Source organism: Amia ocellicauda, chromosome 5, assembly GCF_036373705.1.
Source record: "Amia ocellicauda isolate fAmiCal2 chromosome 5, fAmiCal2.hap1, whole genome shotgun sequence".
NCBI lineage: Eukaryota > Metazoa > Chordata > Actinopteri > Amiiformes > Amiidae > Amia > Amia ocellicauda.
In genome coordinates, this window is record NC_089854.1 from 29,427,587 (window position 1) to 29,448,749 (window position 21,163).

A 21,163-nucleotide genomic window follows, 5' to 3' on the forward strand; every position below is an offset into this window, starting at 1 on the left:
AATAAGTAATCATTGTTGTATTCTTTGTTTTAGCTTGAAGGGTCAATTACATTAAGGCATTACTGCTCAAAAGTCAGTATGAATTAATAAGCCGACAATTCTTTTAGACTCCACATTTAACTCTTCTGTTTATTAGACTATTAGTGTCCTTCAAAATTGGACATGGGAAGCAGCCATTGTGATGTGCTTGAGTCACAACATTTAATTCTGAGATTATAGATAAATAAATAATTGCATTAAAATCATGCATGTTTTAGAAATGTATTTAAAATGAAAACATGCTTATGTGAATATTCAAGAGACTTAACATTAAACAACATTCCTACAGTTACTAATCAGATCATTAATAATGGGGTTCAAATCAATTGTAAGGATGACTCACAAAAACAAGCAATGAATTAGAATTCTTTCAGTCTGTCTGAACACCCTCACAAACACATCCATAATCTCCAGTCACCTGACACCCTAGTTGTGGGTCAAGGAAGCAGACACCATATCGTAATTAATGCTGTCCTTTTCAAAAGTAAAAAACAAAAGAACAGTAACTTTAGACAGATGGAAGAGAGAGAAGCAATAGCACAAACAGAGAGCACCCTGAAGACAAAGGGGTTAAAATGAGGTCACCTCACCTGTTTCTCTTTCTCCACGGCGGTCAGAGTGCCCTCCAGCTCCTCGATGTCCTTCTTCAGGCTGTTGCACTCGGACTCCAGCCGGTATTTCTGGGAGGCCAGTTCGGCGGTGCAGCTCTCCTCCTCCTCCAGACGATCGCTCAGGTCAGCCACCTGGGATTCGAGCTCTCTCTTGGCTTTCACCAGCTGTGTACACCGCTGCTCGGTCTCCTGCAGGCTCTCTTTTTCCTGTGAAGAGGGGGAGCGCTTGGGGTGAAGGTCAGAGTCGGCCAGCCCCTCAGGATCCATCTCACCACCTCGCAATAAAACGCACAAAAATAAACCTTGTCCCGACTCCCTGCCTCCAAACTCTTTGGAACCACGCAAATCCAAACCCAAGGACTCTTGCTCTCGCTCTCACTTTCAGTTAAAACTCAAATTTCAGAACTGTGCCCTTCAACTTAAGATAAAATCAACAAGTGATTAAAAACCTGTGAGAAGAAAAAAAAGTTAATTCATGAAATCCTGACTAGACTGTAAGAGTATGATGTTGCATTTAAAAATTACAAATAAATAGATCAATTTGTCCAAAATAAACTTCTGCTTAACTCTCCCCACTATAGCTAAAAAAGGTCTGGTTACTGCTGCTGTAGATTTGTGTCCCCTAGTGTACATTAATCTTGATCTTGAAAATAGCCAGGACAAGCACAACCACATACCCGGATTGTTAAAGGGCATTCGGAAGACCGTGATTATTATTTGACGAAACTCCAGTGCATAGTTTTCCATAAAAGTGCCTGGGTTGCTTTTGCTAGTTTATGTTCCATTTGCCTTTCAAGTCTCTCTCCATCTCTCTCTCCATCTCTCTCTCTCTCTCTCTCTCTCACACTTCTCTTGCTCCCTCTGTCTGGAGCCCCGCCAAGAGAGAAAGGGGAAAAAAAAGATCCCCCCCCGCGCCCCCAATGCACAGAATGTTTTCTCTGGACTGTGGCAGGTAGAGCCAAAAAAGAGAACGGAGCCAGTTTACTGTAACAGTTTCAAGTGGCCACTGCTGTTGCAAGTTTCACAGAAGACTCAAAAAATAGGGTAAAAAAAAACAACTCAGAAAATATACAGTCCGATACTGACTGTAGGTGAACTTGTACCCAATCAGTGAACGATGTGACGGAAAAAGAGAGCTTCTTATCTACTGCCAAATTATATCCCAAAAGAGTATTATGATAAGGCGGTAACCTTCACATTTTCTTAGTGATTCAACTTTCATCTTCTTAGAGCTACTTCTTCTTGTTTAATCTGCACAGCTCTGAATCAAAAATGGAAAGACTACTGATTCCTTAAGAGGTATATACACAAACGTTGACAGACAGACAGATAAATAATACTAGATGCAAAAGCATGTACTGGATTCTAAAATGCATAAATATACATACACACACAAAAAATTACCAGCTTTTAAAAATTGCAAAATTAATACAAAAACAAAGGAAATATAAATATAAATGTACTGTATCTAAATTCAGGAAAGATTATCTAAAAGTTGCCATCATGTATAGGTGGATTGCTTCAGACAGCACCCCAAAGGGTTAACTTCTCCGACTTCCAAAAGGAGGAACCACAAGACTTTGTACAACAAAAAAAGCATAGCTGATGTTTTCAATTACAGAGTAGACCTCTCAAATGTGCTTATCAGAAATGACTGAGGATTTTTACATTCCTTCTTTTTTTTTCTTCTTTTCGTATTTGGTTGTGTGTGTGCCTGCTGACAAGTGCCATGTCAAGTTAAGACAGCCATCGCATTCCAGGTGCGACTTGACAGAAAAACAAGAGACAGAAGCGCGAGAGGGGTGTCTACGCGCACACACACACACACACACACGCACGCATGCACGCACACACACACACACTTCACAAATACCTACAGCTGCCAACCGCTCTTCCAGGGTCATGCTAAAGTTATCCCAATCCAGGTCTTCCGGTTCGGGATCAGCATTTTGCCCGTCAGCCTCTTCAGAACCATCTGAGAGAGACCTGGATCTTCGTAGCCTCAGCAGTCGAGACATTGCGGACATTAAACACCTTCAGAGCAGTCAAACCCAAGTGAGCCGCAAGCTGTCTGACAGGCTGCTGAGTGTTAATTGCAGGGGGGCAGGCTCGAGACTCATTCATTCGAGCTCTGGCAGACAACGGAAACTGTGTTGTTCAGAGGGAGCAAAAAGAAGTAATTTAGAACTTTGCCCCCCAAGGCTACAACCTGTCACACAGCCTGTATCTTTTTCCCTTCTTTATTGCTCACCCTGTTCTCTGTGCAACTCCGCACCTTTTGTTTGGTTTGCCTCCCTTTGTGTCTCTTTTTCTTTTAAATCTCAGTCAGCACCAATCTTTCACCTTTGATTGGAAAGGAGTCAAGAGAAAAGCCCTGCTACTGAACACACTGCTGTTGTCCGATTGAGCCTACAATTGTTCCCGTCTTAAGTCAGAGCACCTTGGTCCGGAGCCTCTGCCCTCATTCTTTTACCACAAAAGCTGCTTGCGTTCGATACAGGTGTTTCTTCACCAGCTGCAGTTTAGCCTTGCTCCCCAGCGACACAGGTACAGCATGACTGATTACATGAATAGGTTTTGCTTATACATTACCGGTAACAAGAAACTCCTTTTTCTTTTCTTTTTTTTAAGCCTACCTGTGTTGCTCATACAATAATCTGTGCACCTTCCAAATCCCGGGAGTGCGATCCCATAAACTGAATTTTGCAAACTGCTTTTCCTTTGTAATTCATGGTCAGATCTGAATCTACGTCCTCATCCTGCCACAGCCCCCTGCCCCTTTCCTACTCCACCCAGACAAAAACACAGTGTTTTCCCCCAAAACGTCAAGACCACAGCTATCTTGAACTAAACTGCATAACGCCTTAATACAGTGAATCCATTGATTTCCAATTATGCGCAGTGAACCAGCTCATCCGACAATTAGTAATTAACAAGTACACAAATAGCTGCCATGGCGACGTCACTTGCTTGAATCATTTACAGAAGAAGAGTGAACAACACACAACCACAGTGCCTTCTGCCTCTTGACATGACTGGATTCCTGAAACCCCTCTGTATTGCACCCTGAATGCCACTGAAGGGCTCCTTTATTGGCCTACGAGAAAACACCACCCACACGCAAAAGTGACACACAAAGAGAAACTGGAATAGTATAGAGCATTTGCAATTGAGCATTTCTAGAATGTGCTTAGGACAGCCACACGTCTCTGCAGTCTCAAAGAATAGGAGATATGCAAAACAAGCTATGGTAAATACACACCATGCACGCATAGACATATTTTACAATAATTTAAGGCTAATCTCAGACTGTCTGTAGTTCTGTGGACTGTTGGTCCTAATAGCTGAATTGGTCTGTATTGAAAAGATTTTACATTCCACTTAGCAACACCATACCAAATTGGTGTCACATATTATGGATTTGCAAACATATCTATTGACGGGTGCATTTGAGAGCTAATTCAAGAAAGCACCAATCCATCCTGCAAAGTAAGATAATTTCAACCATTTAAAATGACTTATTTGTTAAAGTCTCCCCTAAATGTTTTCACGGCTTTGGTTATAACCAGACGAGGTTTCGTATAACGCTAAAAATTTGATTGAGAAGTGGTTCCTCAGGCAGTGAAAAAGATCCTTGCACTCTGGAGTAAGCAAGGGTTTCAGACATGGCCTGAAGTTAAGTTTCTTAAAACTCAATTGCAAATAAGCATTCTATAATGATCTACAATAATCTACAATAATCATGTTCTGGGACTCATTTGTTGAAGCCTGTGACAGATAACAAAGACAAAAGCAGACAGGACTAAACCATACACCTACAATGAATGTCTTCTATTTAAAGAGGTAGGCTTACTCTACACTAGATTGAACATGAGAAAAATATTTAATTTCAGAACGAGCAAGCTTGTTTATCTTTAAAGATGGCATTTGCTTTCCCAAAACCCTACTGACTTTGTACTAAACAAAAAAGAGACTTAACAATTAGAATTTTCTGAGCATTACATCACCTGAATGGTCGTAAACACCATTTAATTAAACACCTGGCATTGTAAAAGCACAAAAACCCAGGGATAAAAATGTAATTAATCAGTCACTTATTTAATTTACAGGTGTATGGTTTCCATTATCTTGCATCGTTTGTATGTTGTTACAGCAAAGCAGACTGCTGTAGCATTCCAAAATAGTCACCAGCTGCACAGCATTAATATCATTTCAACCTAAGGAAATGCTATTATTCATATACTTATTACCCTTTAGAGTGATTTACAGTGTCCTTAATCAAAAAAATGTAAGCGATTTGATGCTATGAATGCAATTAATGTGCTTCTATGTAAAACCATATTGTCCCAAAATGAAAAACACAAACACTTCTTTGGCATAGCCTTAAACAACAACTCTACCATTGAATTCCTAAAGAATGATCCTAACAGACATTTGGCAGGTTGAGAAAAGAAGAAATAAAAATACTCACTCACCACATCAAAAACTTTCAATAAAAACTGTAATCCTAAATTAACTAAGCTCATTGTTTCCTAAAGTAACGGACAAGGCAGCTTGCAGTGTTGATATTAACATTCACTTAACCCCCCAGCGATCACTTTCTTTGCACACCTCGCTAATCTTTTCTATATTAAATTCCTGCTCCAAATACCAATATATTTACACTTCAGCCCCACCTTTTCTGCTCTTTCTCTCTCTTTCAATACTTTGGTTAAATGATCCCAAAGGAAATATCAGTGCTTCTCTTCCAGCTTAGCTACATGTATTGTGTGTATTGATATTCTTTTAGCATGCTATTAAGATAAAAATTGACCTTATGAAAGAGTAGGCTAAATAAATGTCAACGTTTCTGAAAACGTGTGTTTTTTCCAAAAAGTTAAATTTCTGAATGGTATGCTTTATATATATGCATAAATACACATACAACCTATATGTATCACAGTTCCCCTGGTGTTTTGCAGCTCTCCTAAGTAGGTACTAGAAATGCTAAATTGCAAACGCTCACTGTAAAATGCACTTTCAATTTTGAAAAACTAAACAAAACATATAATTTGGATTTTATATTTTTTGTGTTTTCTGTTCATTTAAGTTTCCACACAGTTCCATAATTTAACTTTTTTTGTGTCTGTAAATGACATTTAACCGGGTGATTCTGGGTTCATTTTGGCAATTTTTTTCACTGGGTCGCTTAAATGGAAAGATCTCGGGTTACTTTACAGGAATAGCATGACTCAGGAGACTGTTTAAGTCAGGGTAACTGAAAGGTTAGTCTTTCCTGGTTTTACGATGAAAACTACCGTAGGCCCTCTTTCACAAAACCATATCAAGATAATTAGCTAGACGTTTCTGAAACCTGATTGGATGTAGTAAATCACCGCCGGAAATCAAAATACACTGCTTTGGTCATCAGCTTTATTAAATTTGCTCTTAATTGTGTAATCTGATCAAACAACTGTTAAGTAAATGCGGAACATAAATAAACATAAACGTAAAATATATATTTTTGGCTACAATACAAATACAGGCATTGGTGCCAACACAAAGATTGGTCTATTAACACAAAAATCTCAGAGAGAAATCTCAGAAACTGTAGTGATGAAAGATTTCTTATTTTTGTTACTCTGAAGGCTGAAAAATGACAATAATTGGCACAGGCAGGTGGCCATTGACTAACATAAAAAAATCCTCTTTCCCCAAATGCAGATGTACACTTGCATCTGAACAGTGTTCATTAATAGCTTCAGCAGTTCAATGTTGAACTGGTCAGTGAGGAAAATATATTCAAAGCAACTCAGTGGAATTAGGTTGCATCCAAACTATGAGAAGAATGCATTGCCTAACAGTGAAGAGATATAAACTATTTTCCAGGAATATGGAAAAACTGAAAGAATGGTGCATATCCCTGCTGTACTTATTCTCTTTCATAAAAGTGAATCAACTTCTAAATTTGAAGACTCTGGTCGGCTGCCTACTTCAGATCTCTTGACAAGATTGAGTTCTAGCCATTCAGTCATATTCATAGCATGAGACATCCCCATTGCCAAGTCTGCAGTTAACTCATTTAAAAGGAAGACAAAACAAAATCATAAGTAATTTTCCTCTGTTGCTCAACTGAAAAAAGAAAAGAATGAAGGCTTTAAGCATGGCCTTGTTTTATGTATTTCCAAAAGAAGACATTTTAGTGTTGTTGGCTTGCTTTTGTAATATGTATAAACAAATTTGAAAAATATATATCAGACATCATGTTGACTAATTATGTCTGTGGAGTTTAAAGACTAATCTGTGTCCCAAAATCAGAAGTGATTCAAATTCCTTACAGTCTACTTTTAAAATATCTGTAATCAACACAACACAACCCTCATTCCAGCCTAAAACGGTTTCTGAATGCCAGAAAACATATTCTACAAAGTACATAGGATAATTTTTAATACCACAATACTATAATTATAATCTTCAGGTTCATGAAAAAGTAGTTTTAAGGCAAGAAAGGTCACAGTCATAACTAAGTCTTATAGATGAAAAACTCAAGAGCGTTGAAAAGTAATATTAGTGTGATTTTTTTCACTCCTGACATTTAAAAGCTGTGGACCAATTATTACTTTATTGTCAACTTTTACACCTCTCAGTCAATTTATTTTGGAGTGAACTTTCCAGATCTTTGGTTTACTGTCTCTCCATTACTCCCAAAATGACATTATGAGGAAATGCATAAATCAGAGTAATCTACGATAAAAGGTAACTATTCACCATTAAAAGCTTGTAAATCCTGAGCGAAAAGGGTCACGCCTCAACAGAACCACAAAAACACTGCACTGATTGCGGATTGAGTAGAAGTTTGCAGTGAAACCCATCAACAAATATTCAGCTGACAGAAAAAAAAACATTGGGTACAAAACAAAACCAACAAGAACAAAATAAATTTTAAAAAATAAAAGGTTTATTGACCTCTTTTAAAAATGGCTTGTCTTAACTTGTATTGAATAAAATAAGCAGTTTTGTAAGTTTCAGATTCATAAGCATAACTGATGAAGCAACTCATTCAGTATGCTGGCTTTCCAACAAGATCCCAAGCACCTGTCACATAACGCCAGCAATATCAAGCACCTATAAATGTTCAATAAATGCTAAATTTCTCAATAGATTTCCCCTCAAGCATTCTTAAGAGTTTCAGGACATTAAGCAAATATGTACATGTTGAATTCAATACCCTAGTTAAAGGCAAAGAGTATTCAAAAGTATTTTATTTAATGGTTTTAAACAAACAATTGAAAATGGAGACCTGGGGACGTGGTTGAGTAGACTGTGACAACTATAAACCAAACACATTCATCCACTCATGAACAGCAGTGAAGTTCTACAAAAGCAACAACAGGGGGTGTCAAAGTCTCTGCTGAAGCAATTCAAACACTAAAGTTAACCAACTATCTGTCAGCCAGCCATGTGGGTCTTTCAACTGTGTTAGATCATAGTTGTTACACCTTGATAGTAGTACGTAACCTATTAGCACTTCCAAGACTTACTACAGATAGAAACTAGGGGTTGTGTAGGGAGTAGTGGGATTGTATGGCCTGCTTTGGAAATGAAATTGGGAAGTGATTGCAAGTGATGACTACTGTATGTAAGCCAGGTAAAGAGGTAAAGAGTATAGAAGAGGCAGGAGAGCAAGTTTGAAAGCCAATTGGTGACACATATGTGAACATCACACTATTTTTTCAAAAACAAATTTCAAATAATGAGAGGAGAAGGAAAAAGAAAGAAAATAAAAAAACAACTAACATTTGACTGCCTGAAGACAAATTGACATTCTAGCCAATACTTAGCATAGAAGGAACCATTTTCTGTTCTTTGGGTAGTCTATTGCTTATCATAGAGGAGTTATTATTTTTTAATAATACTCCACTTTATTACCTGTTTTATACTGTGCTATATTACAGAAGCTAATGATAATACCAATACAACATAATGCATCTTTACTGCTCTATCGGTCTCAATTGTGCCACTCAACACAAAAATATAATCCACAATAGTATAATTAAAATAAAATAAAAACATCTATTAACAATAACGGTATACAAACACATCCACACAGACTCAAAATGTGACTGGCAACTTCTACATATTCCCATCAAAAACAGAAGAAAATCTGAAACTTACTGCTCGCAATCTAATGAAAACCTCATTTTTCTCTTTGCAAAGTCCTGCATTCTTTTCCTCTAGCTCTCGAACCCTTGACACGAGCCGGTCAGACTGCTCGATGGCTTTCTTCAGCTCCTCTTTCTCCCTCATCTCCGCTTGCTGACACTGTGGCAGAGGCTTGACCTGGGTAGTAGAGAAATGAATTTCCTTCAGGCTTCGCTCCTGCAAGACTTCCCCCAAATCCGGGCCTCTCAGAGGTCTTTAAAACAATATAAAATTTCATCCACTGATATACCTTTCCGATGAAGTGACTCCAGCAAATTTAGAGACATGTGAAAAGTATTACACGTCAGCAACCACTCTCTATGAATGTAAGAATAAAAATAAAAATGTTAAACAAAACAAAAAAACATCTGTCGCTCAAATGTGCTGTAACTTTAAGGCTTGTGTTTAGATTTTTTTTCCCCGTCTGCTGTAATCTCCTGAGCTTTTTTTTAATCTACGAAGAGAAGGCAGTAGAGCCTACAATATCATTCTAATATTAACCATCTGCTGTTTCACCGTTGTTGTTTGTACCTGCTTTTATTTATGCAATTTAATTTAATGTCTGTAGATCTATAAATGGCTGTGATTGTTCCAGAAGGAAATAAGCCAGTCTCTTCAAGTTGAGCTGAGAGTTTTGTATCTTAAAGAGGCAAAATAAACCCTAGGAATGTGTTTACCTAAGCAACTGTATAAATTAAAACCTCAGATGTTGTTTCCTTGCCCTTGCAACAGAATATAAATAATGGGAAGTATGATAATGTTGGGATGGGGAAAAAAAACTGCAACAATCTGTGACAGTCCAAGATACATTTCATAATGATGAATTAAGCTATTTATGTCTTTTTTACATGTCTTTATTACAGTATATCCATGACAGGTTTCTGACTTTAGGTTAGCCCACAGAGAAATCTGCAGTTATCCTCTTTTCAAACAGGCACATTTAAGACTGTATGTTTGGTCTGAAATATTCAGTTTTTGCATCGCAGTCATTCAGTTCTGTGCATCAGGATTTCCCACAGTACTAATTCAAGGTTAAACTATAAAATACCTGTAATAAAAGGAATGTATGAATTTTCACATCAAAAATGATATGGAATTAAAAGCTATCTTTACGTTGTGTTTTGCAGCACAAACAATGGTGAAAAATACACCTGAATGTTCAAAACTTAATAAACCAACACACTGCAAGGGAGGCTGAAAAAAACACTGCCACTTATAATTGAAATGGCTTTTTTTCCCCTCCAAAGAATAGGGAAATCTGTTGGCAATCAACATTATTTTAAATATCTGAAATTCTTTCCATATGACAAAAATCTCCTGCTGTACACACTTGTCTCAGTGCCAGATTCTGAACGTTTTGAGGTGCAATGAATGAATTTTCCTCAACTTCTGTTTAGCTATGAATCTTCCACATCTGTATGAGAAAAAAGCACTTTCCTGTGTTTTGTATTTTAACAGGTGTACCGCTTGATATAATTAATATTCCAAATGTAACTAAAGCTTTCTGGAAAAAGGTCTGCATGCTTTCAAAATGTTGAATGTAGGCAAGAACCTTATGTCACTATGTCAAACAAAAAATGTTGCAGTCCTTCCTCAACAAACATTCTCCTGCAAATCCATGAATTACCATTAACTTAAAAAAAAAAAAAAAAAAAAAAAAGCAAATAAAATCTACAAGGAGGCCACAGTAATTCAAGGGGTGACAACCTACAGGAACATGCAGTGAAATTTATGTGTTAGACTACCTGGGAATGCTATTGCCTTACCAAGTAATAAATCGAAAAGATTAACACATAACCCGCAAAGTTACTTGTATAAATATTTGTCTTAAAAATCCATCACTAGTACACTGTTTGGAAAGTTAACCCAGCAAAAATGAAAACTTTATTTCACATGCATCACAGAGATAAGAAACCCGAACCTGCCTGCATGATCACTATAACCCCCAAAATTGAGTTAATCGATTAATGTGCATCAAAACATAAAAAAACAGATTCCTGTTCAAATCTAACTTGCTAACATTGAACATTTCCAGATTTTAGCAGAAAATCGTATTTAAAAATCATAGATCATTCAAAACAAATGAATAACTAAAGTTTTGTTTTACACAGTTGGTATTGTTGCCTATCTTCCATGTTTATGACCACTTGCCCATAAATATAATCACAAAAGAAACAAGGTGTCTAAATATATAGCTGCAGCAGTGTCTAGTATGGTTAGCAGACCTCAAGACATGTAACCAGAGGGTTGTGTATTAAAATCCAAGCTGAGACATCAGTGTTGTACCCTGAAGCAAATGCACTTTTACTCAGATACCACCAGTTAAATAATATAAAGTGCTACTGCAGGTGAGTTCAGCTTCTTAACATATTTTAAAAGAGCTCTTAAATGGAAAAAATAAAAACAGTTTCAAAATAACTTATTTTACTACCAATAATTACATGCTTTATTGAAATGGCTGTTAAAGATGAAAATTAAACTATGTAGTCATACAGTTTCCAGTTCATCAATTCTTATCTATGTCCCATTAGTTTCGAATGACAGTGAGATGACCTTGTAAGTATCAGAAAAGTTGAATTAGCCCTCAACAAATAAAAGTATTCAGAAACAAAATATACCTGATACATCAAAATCAATGTATCAACATTCACTTTTCACACTCCATCTACACTCATTTTCTTTTACGCAAAGTTAGTTCCAGCCTTCTGGGAAAATTGTTAACTTATGCTATAATAATGTTCATCCTTCCAAAGTTCAACATGTTTGTGCTTGTTTAATGCCAAATGTTATAAAACATTGGCATGGCTGGTGTATAGCAATAAATCATTTCATGTGGACTACATAGTATATTCATAGTAGGCTGTTTATATTTGTAGTCCTGAAACCAATATACTGTGTAATTAGAAATGATTTAAATACACTTTATATACATTAATTTCAACAAGGTGCTATTATATAAAGTCTACAGTTGCGTTTGCCAAATTAAATGTAAAGTATTTGATCAAACTAAACATTTAGAAATGCCCACAGCTAATTTTGCACTCTGGGGAGGATAACTGATAGCTATATAGAAATGAAAGTAACACAGAATGTTAGAACGAGTGGACAAAAAAATATACACATATTATGTCAATAATACAAAAATGGTAAAGGTTACTTAGTTACGCAAATGGCATGAATTCAATTCCATGATATCCAGTAATAGATTTAATACAAAGATAAGTTTATTTTCTTAGACTAATACTGGCATTTTGGTAGAATTTTGTTTTAGGCGCCCATTAGTGTTGAGTGCAATTAATCTGTGTGCTCCAATTATACAAACAAGAGTCTGTGCTTTCCTATTTTCATATTCAGACATGCTTTGATTAACTGTCCATTTCCTTTCAGAAAACTATTGCTTAAAAAAAAAAAAGAGCATATTGCTTAAAGTAGGAACAACCGAGATGAACTTTGACCTACTCCTTGCAATTCCTTTCCAACAAAACATGATTTTTTCTTAATCCTTTAACCCTAGAGGAAAACGTCTTCACAAATATTGGGCTCAAAGTGGATTTTTTCTCTTCCTTTTTATATAATGGTGATGTGTGTTGACAGGAGATGTCAAGAGCTTAGGGCGATGGAAGTTGCACGGTATAGACAGCATAAAGACAGACAGCTTTGTCTGAAAATTAGGCGCCATCCCTGATTTCAGTGCTCGGGTAAAAGTGGGTCATTCGAAGTTTACATTTCGACAGAATCCTAATGCAAGTTTTCCCATTCATCCTGTTTTGGTACCCGATTATGGGCAGGGAGACGATACAACAGTACTGGAATGCTTCAGAGGTCAACAACATGTTCACTGGCAGGCTTCTCACACTTCAACACGCACGGTCATCCTTGAAGAGCAATACATGTAAGCTGCTCTATTTATCCTCATGATCTGCCTGTCAGCTGTGGACACACTTCAAGCATAACACTGGGAGGTCAAGGAGTGTGTAGCTGCCTACAAAAAAAACAACAACACCTAGACACCACTGTAGACAGAGCACCTTTAAAAACAGTGATTTTGACCTTGATATCATACCGCTCTGTGTTAACATTTCTCTTTAAGCTTATATAAACTATTCCAATAAAAAGAAGGTTTAAGAACATAAACCTTCAGAGATCATCCTGCCATTGTGAGTTTTTAGCAAGGAAAGGATGTGGAAAATACTTAGACATTGCAAATCCTGTGTGAGGGAGTTGAAAGTGTTTTTTCTTCATAGCAAATTAGCAAGTGGATAAGAAAGTGCCATTAGGTGGAATAAGTGAAATATTATCTGTATAAGACTAGACAAACATATGCTTTACCTTGCTGTCAGATGTATTACTCAGCAAACGTTTGCCCTTAAACAGCAGCAGTACCTTCAATCAATCAAGTTTACTTTTCTTTCTTTCTTAACAAGATTGAACAAGCCCTTCTGGCTCAGAAACAACAATACAAAATAGGCAGTTTATTGTACTTTCTTTGAAAAACAGATGTGAACCAATTTTCCACAGCTCAGAGAAATGTGGTTTGAAAAGAAAAGTTTAGAAAAGGCTAGAAAAAAGAATTAAAAAAACAACAACTTGCCACAGCTTGCTCAATGATATCTGAAGTATCCGTGATTGTCACTGGAAAATGACAGTCATTAGCAAAAAACTGTCAAATGGACTTAGCCATGAAATAAATCGGCAGTACTTACATATGTTCCCTCTACTGAAATTAGAAAGGCAAAGCAGACTGATTTTAGTGACTTTTTTTTAACAAACTGTCCTAAAAATTATTTAAATTCTGTGGTCAAGGACAATGGGAAAGGTCAACAGAAGAAATGTCTGAACATCCCACTACTTTTTCTATTCAGTATATATTTTATTCCTAAATTCACTGTCAGTACTATGCACAAATATTACAAACCTTGCTTTGAAGCATACTCATTAATATAAAATTCTGTGCCATCTGAATACTAAAAAGAATCCCCTGATACTTTACATTTTACATTCTGTGTGGGTTAATTAATTTATTAAGGCTAGATATCTGTTAATATATTTAATCTGAAAGAGGAATAGTGTACCTAAAAGTCTATATATCTTCCTTGTGTTTACGTTTTGAAACAGAAATAGATTATGTAATCAAAGCATTATGTGGTAAAACATAGATTTCAGTATTTCAGTTATAATCTTCGGAAATATAACCAAACACCACCCACATAAGAATACCCAATGTCTACTTTATGATGAAATGATGATGTTAAGTGCCACAAAGTATTGCTATTATTGTTCTTTTGTTATATATTTTTCCTGAAACAATGAATAGGATCTATTGTCAAGTGTTCATGTTTTGACTTGGTAGCAACGAGTGTTTGTCTAACACGATTTACACACACATCTTCAAATATACATAGCTTATGATGCATGTCATTTTTCATTACATAAAGCTCCCTTGTCATAAGGAAATCTGTAGTTTCTATTTTATTTGGCAGGCTGTTGGTTACCGTTCTTTCTTCTAGTGCCTGGAGGATCTACTTTGAGCTGCCATTCAATTCTAGAGACTGTTTTCCACTTCACCCCCTTCTGTCAAAAGGCAGCAGCAAGCTCCTCTGTCATATGGGAACAGGTACAACCACTTTGCAGAGTAATCTGGTTTTAGAATATAGTATCAGCCCTTGTAAATTAAGTGTAATTCAGCACAATATATATCTTTTGTAAATAGTGTCACGATTCAAAAGAAAATCCTAGGGAGTCTGGGAAACTCAGCGTGAAAGATCACAATGTGTCACATCAACTGGTTAAAACTAATTGCCTGTAATTTCTCCTATCATTGCTTACAAGCAGACCAGTAATTAAACTTGTAAGTATGATGCAATAACTTGACTAAGATGTCAGCTTGCATTTGTGCAGGGGTGTGCATCTCTCACAGCTGCTGGAAAAACACAAACTTACAGGGTGTGCCAGACAGTTTGGAGAAAGGGGTTCCTCTTGCAGCATGGAGTGAAGTCAGACCAGACAGGAGACAAATATTGACAGTTCACTTCCAGATTAAAAAAAATTAAAACCTGGGGATGTCTAGCACTATGAGTTTCAGAACCCTGACCTTTTTTCATTAAATGCACGTGCACCTGTGCATACATTTTCAGCCATTGTACCATGTTGGTACTTTATCATGTTTTAACACTCAACATAACTGTTTAAATTTTTCAATACAATCACTGTTAGTACATCATTATGTTAAATGATCTGAGTTTGTGAAGCAATTTCATGTTAAGATTGGTTTTATTCTTATAATATCACTAACAGAAGCAGGCTTTTCCCCTCAAAATAACAGGTGCCGGTGTGAGCTTGCATAACTGAATTGTTGTAAAACCATTCTTCACTCTCCAAGCAATAAAAGGAATTATAACTACAGCAACGAAACATATGCTGACATAAATAATAGCCCACGGTGTACCGCTCAACACATCCACAAATCTCTTCAATTGCTTTCCCAAAGATATATTTAAACATAAAGAAATATGTTGATCAATCTTTGGCTGCAATATCCAGAATCTAACCCTGGCAGAATTATATTTTAGTAAAAAACTCAAGAATCCAGAATATTAACAAGAACGAGAAAATAGATTACGCCATGCAAAAGTGAGAAGATGGTTCCATCAAGATCTTCATTATCAAACAATTTTGGTACAAAAGAAGCCCAGCTATAGGTGAAGTCTAAACATATTTATTATTGAAGTCCACAGCTTGTCAGGAAAGAGAAATCACTTGCTGTGAAGTGATCCTGGTCTACTATGTTCAGGTAGGAATGGGTTTGGGGCAAGCTTCCAAAAACAAAAATGCAAATAATAACAATCAGAAGGCCAAAAGAGATCATCACTGCGTGCATCGTAATCACAAACAAAATAAGGATTTAAAAAAACATATTATTCTGTTATGCAATATAAGTATAGCTTCAAATGTGAAAGTCAGCACCTGGATTCCTTGTTTAAATCAGTAACATGCTTCCGGTGCTTAAATGAACAAGTGTGATAAATCTCATATATACAGCAGAAGCAGATTCTAATCTAATTCCATAAATTTTATACTTGCCTGCTCCAACAGCTCCCGAACACTTAACCCTTACCAAAGCCTACCCTATGTCGTACATTTTTTATTTGAATAATTTAACTGATGACTAGACAGTGAACCCAATCAAGAATGTGGTTGAAAAGGACCAAAAGAGAAAAAAGTCTTAAGTAAAGACCAGTCCCACCAGACACAGAGGTGAGAGAATTGACAACCTGCAGCAATTGATACACCATAGCTGAATTACGTTTAAAAATCACCATTTTATATTCATGAGCCTTTTCTAGACGAACATTTTAATAAAAATAAAAAAATATCACACTTTCTAATCAGTTAAGCAATTTAATTGTATGAGTTACACTGTACATTGTTTTATTGTTCTTATGTGTACCATTGTTACTTCAAGTCACAATTAGCAGATCCTACGTAAGGCTAACCACAGCACAGACGAGCCCAAAACCTAAGCAGCAGTGGTTTGCTACTTAATACAGCACATTTGCAGCTTTGTGGTTTTAAGGCTACAGATTAGAAGCAGCTCCAACCCAAAGAGAAGACATTCCCAAATTCAGATCCCCACCCCCTTCACAAATTCCTAGAAGCAATTTGCAGTGGCTCAAAAGAGGAAACCCTATACAGGATCTGCGGAAAGCATCAACGTGTGACAGAAGCGCAGATGAAAAACATATGGCACCAATTCAAATGCCTACTGACATCCTGCCAATCTTTCAAATGAGCTCTTGCGCCCCACCATCCCCTCAATTGTTTTAGATTGCTCTTTCAGAAAAATGATCTTTATTCACACCACTCCACAATATTCTTCATGCATGAGATGCCATGTGCTGCCTCAATTCCCCCTCTTTGTGGAAGTATATTTTAATGCTAGTTCAGGTGGAACTGAAGTGATTCAATCTCCGTCCTCGCTCTGCCCCAGCTCTCCTCCCACTCCCCTTCCACCCGCACACACCCGTCTTTTGCCCCCGCAGAGCACTGGGTCAATTCTACTCTTCCGGAGCAACCCCCACACTATAGCTATCACTCTTGCTCCCTTACTTAGCATGCTAACTGTAGTCTTATTACACTATATGACAGGGCGCATACTCCACTCTCAATGCTCTCTGCTTCAATCCAGTTCAGGCCATTCCCTTCTCACAAAACCCTTCAACGTCTGCTTATTTATACAAAATGGTCCCTGATAGGTCTTCGATTCCAGTAAATGTCATAAACATATCCTTTGGGCACTGGAGTTCTTTACAAAACAAGAAATATCTTGTCATATCAGTACACCAAGGCCTACACTGGCAGCAGAAACCATATTTGGTGGTTATTCTGCTTTAATTATTAAAATTCTGGTTGGGGCTTTTTCATCCATATTGCCTCATATTAAGGTTTCAGATTACTTTGCCCATCACAGCATTCTCACTGTTCACTGTCAAGTGGACTTATTTACTCTAATATTGGTTTCACACAGAGGGGACAAGTCTCTCTCTCACCTTCAGGGGGCAATATAAACATTTTATCTAACCCTAAATTGAAATCATTAAAATAACATAAAACCATTTCAGAGCATTCAAATTGAACACCATTAAGGTTTTGCATCAGGTGTTCTCCTCCATAGGTGGGCTACTCGGCAGCATAGGTTATTCAAAGGGACTTAGATAATCAGTTGTGTGCTGACACCTGCCAGATGAAATTCAATGTGGACAAGTGCAAGATATTACATGTAGGTAACAAAAATATCCACTATAATTACACTATGGGAGGAATAGAACTAGATGAAGTAACGCATGGGAAACACCTAGGAGTCTACGTGGACTCCTCACTTTCTCCATTCAAACAATGTGGGGAAGCATTAAAAAAGGCAAACAGACTGTTAGGGTATATTGTCAAAAGTGTAGAATTGAGAACAAGGGCAGTAATGTTCAGACTGTACAATGCACTAGTTAGAGCTCATCTGGATACTGTGTGCAGTTCTGGGCTCCACACTTCAAGAAAGATATCGCTGCTCTAGAGGCAGTTCAGAGGAGAGCAACCAGACTTATTCCAGGTCTGAAGCGAATGTCCTACTGAGAGACTGAGGGAACTGAACCTTTTCACCCAGGAACAGAGGAGACTACATGGGGACTTGATTCAAGTCTTCAAAATCATGAAAAGCATCGACCACATCAAATCAGAGGAGCTTTTCCAGATCAGCAGGGACACACGCACCCAGGGACACAAAACGAAATTGGTCTTCAATGCATTCAAGATGGAAAACAGGAGACACTTCTTCACACAGAGAGTTGTCACAATCTCCCCAGTGATGTGGTTGAAGCTAAAAATTTGGGAACATTTAAAAATAGACTGGATAGGATCCTTGAATCACTTAGTTACTAATGGACACCAAACGAGCATGATGGGTCGAATGGCCTCCTCTCGTTTGTACACTTTCTTATGTTCTTATGTTTGTACTCGAACCCTGAGGCATTGAAAATATTTCAATTGACCTGCTGCTTTTAAGTGCATGATAAAATGTACTATCAGTATCAAATAACTAATCCTGTATTTACTGCTGCCACAAACCTAGTTATGAGCTACAATAGGGCTGTTTGAACGTATAGGTCTAGAATTACATAATAATGCATCAATTTATCCCTCATAAAATAAAATGCTTACATGTGTAACTGGAAATAAATGTCACTATGTATTCAATTCTATTGGCTCACTGTCATTATCTATTCCTAACTTGAAAACTGAATCAGAGATTTAAGGTATTTCTACAATGCCAAGTTCATATGTTACTACACTTTTGAGAAGGCTACTAAACCACAGTGTGATCTGACCTGCTTAGAAATCAAATAATCCCCAAGTCTGTATATGACTAACAGTTTTAGATGGAGCATTGCAAGATCTGAGAATCTAAAGCACCTGATTTTGTAAACACTGCTAAAGTCTTACAATGTAATACTACATAATTAACAGTAGTTTTTAAATACATAATACGGGTATGGAAATTCTGATCAAGATGGGCAGAAGATGCAAAAGGCAAACCCTTACATACATTGTCAGTCTTTGTGTCTTATAATACAGCAGGTGACAAGCAGTGCTCAGCTGACCATCTTTGGAATGTGCTTAATCATATATAATGTGACCAGGAATAGTAACTCAGATATTTGTGTTAAACTACCTATGCATAATGTACTGTAATGCACTGTAAGAGTTTCCCAAAGGTCCCAAACTGTTTTCAATAATAAGGTACCTGAAAAATAAATAATCCAGCTGTACTGACTGATGCAGACACTGAAAGGAGTGAATTATGGATGTACCACCATGTTTCCTGACACTGCACGTGACAGATTGAAATGCCTTGGAGACAGATAGTGAAACATTTATCATAAATGAGCATCTCAGAAAATTAACGGTTGTCTGAAATGCATGAATCTTGGCATTTCTAAAGTGTTCCAGAGCTGGCACTGCTGTCATTAAAGTGTTTTTCACAATACATTCATGGAGTTATACACGTAACAGAAAGTTATGAATATGAAGAATTGTGATTTATGCATGTGATATTGACTGGATATGAATCTGATATAAACATGATGTGTTAAGTGTTCTGGGAAAATACATCAATAAACATCTTCCCATCACCCTCCCAAACAATTTTGCCACCTTTACGAAAATAAAAACTACAATCTTTTCTAGCTGGATGAAAGTGCAGATAGTCACATTCCTTAGCCAGGTCAGAGTTTTCAAAAAAGGTTGTGCACGTTTGGCTCTAGCCGGTGAAGTGCCCACTTGACAAGTCCAAAGAGGTCAACAATGAGGAGCTCTATTACTCCTTTCAAGTGCAGACAGCATGTCAAATGAATTCCTGCAGACAACCTGAGAGAGAGAGAGAGGGACCGAGAGAGAGAGAGAGAGAGAGATCCTAGTCTGAATGAGAAGCAATAGCAAGGGTGTCTTACGTGCGCCAGTGGTTTGCTTCTGATGGTGACGGTGGGGCGGTATTGGTGGAAATCAGTCTCGATCACGCAAACTTTCTTCTCCATCCTCAGAGAGCGCAGACCGTCATCTTGCCATGGTGAGGCTCACACAGGAAGCATGCGTTTGGCAGAAGCAGCCCTGTTACCCGAGCTTTCAAAAATGCTCAGAGGCAGAGGGGGAGGTAACAAGTGCTAAAAAAGAAAAAAATACAAATGAGCTCCCCCCCCCCACTACCACCACCACCACCAACGCCTCAACTACACACCACCCTCTGAGGTGGCGCTCGCATTAACCCCCTCTAGACTGCAGGAATTCCTCGCTGAAAGATCCTGCCTCTCTTTCCCCTGTGGGGCTCAGGCCTGGGAAGACTCTTCAGATCAAAGGGAAAACTTGCACACAAAATACACATAAAGGGAAAGCTTTAGAGAGCAAACTGCACTGACAGACTCACCTGAAGCAAAAGCAGCCCAGGTTTGAAAACAGCAATTGTCAGTTCTAGAACACCTATTGTTAGTGAATGCCGTGCTTTAGAAACTGTCTTGCACACCCTGTTTTCAGTATTCTGAGGCATCAAAGTGTTAAAGGCTTGTAACTTCAACCAGGAAAATTGTTGCCGCGAATTCTGCCACATGAAGCTCTCATCGCTGACACTCTCCAACCTGCAGATTTCTCACAGGGCTGAGGGAGGGACGGCAACAATGAGGCTCATAGTTTCGCATTACACTGTTGGTACCTTCATGACAAATGAAGCTAAACAGACAGGCTTCCATAAGGGCCTGGGGATTACAGATATGTGTACAGAATGGTGAAAAAACTATGTTTATATAAGTTTAAATTCCTGTTGACTGTCTCCTCAAATGCCAGCTTGAATTTCCAAAAACTCACAAACATGCACATTTGAAGACAGACAGTTCTGCTATTCAAAAGGGGCAGCTTAAAGGCAGCTTTAAAATGTGGTTTCTAGGTCTGTTTAGCTGTACAAAAAGATTTGTACATCTCCAATAGCCCTCACTTCACCATTAGATTGTTTGCAATCACAGCTGAAGAAAACCTATGATTTAACTGTTACGTTTTGATATAGGTAATTAGTATTTCATTTTCTTAACATTTGCATGTAATTTACTAGCTGAGCACCGCTGGGCTTTTCAGGCACATTTTAGATCCAAAAAGACGATTTTTATAATCTGCAACAACATAAGAGAGCATACACGAAGGATTTAGTGTAGGAGTTAAATCTGGGAGTCTTAAATCCATCTTCACTATTTCAACAGAGATAGCACATCTGGAAGGCTGAAAGCACAGAAAGTCTCACCAAC

General features: G+C 37.6%; 1 protein-coding gene across 4 annotated transcripts in view; it reads right to left on the bottom strand.

The window, feature by feature from the left end:
- LOC136750004 (putative uncharacterized protein MYH16) overlaps nucleotides 1-20,040 on the bottom strand; it is a 66,235-nt gene extending 46,195 nt beyond the window's left edge. The window contains exons 1-3 of one of the 4 annotated variants that reach the window (XM_066704705.1): nucleotides 19,829-20,040; nucleotides 8,805-8,969; nucleotides 630-857 (exon numbers count right to left, since the gene is read on the bottom strand). In XM_066704705.1, the coding sequence (XP_066560802.1) occupies nucleotides 630-857; nucleotides 8,805-8,969; nucleotides 19,829-19,912 (477 nt within the window). In that variant the 5' untranslated portion in view covers nucleotides 19,913-20,040. Of the gene's footprint in view, nucleotides 1-629; nucleotides 858-2,527; nucleotides 2,717-8,804; nucleotides 8,970-19,828 lie in introns of those variants that run through there. The other 3 variants (XM_066704706.1, XM_066704708.1, XM_066704707.1) reach the window with 3 other exon arrangements.
- Between the last annotated feature and the right edge of the window lie 1,123 nt (nucleotides 20,041-21,163).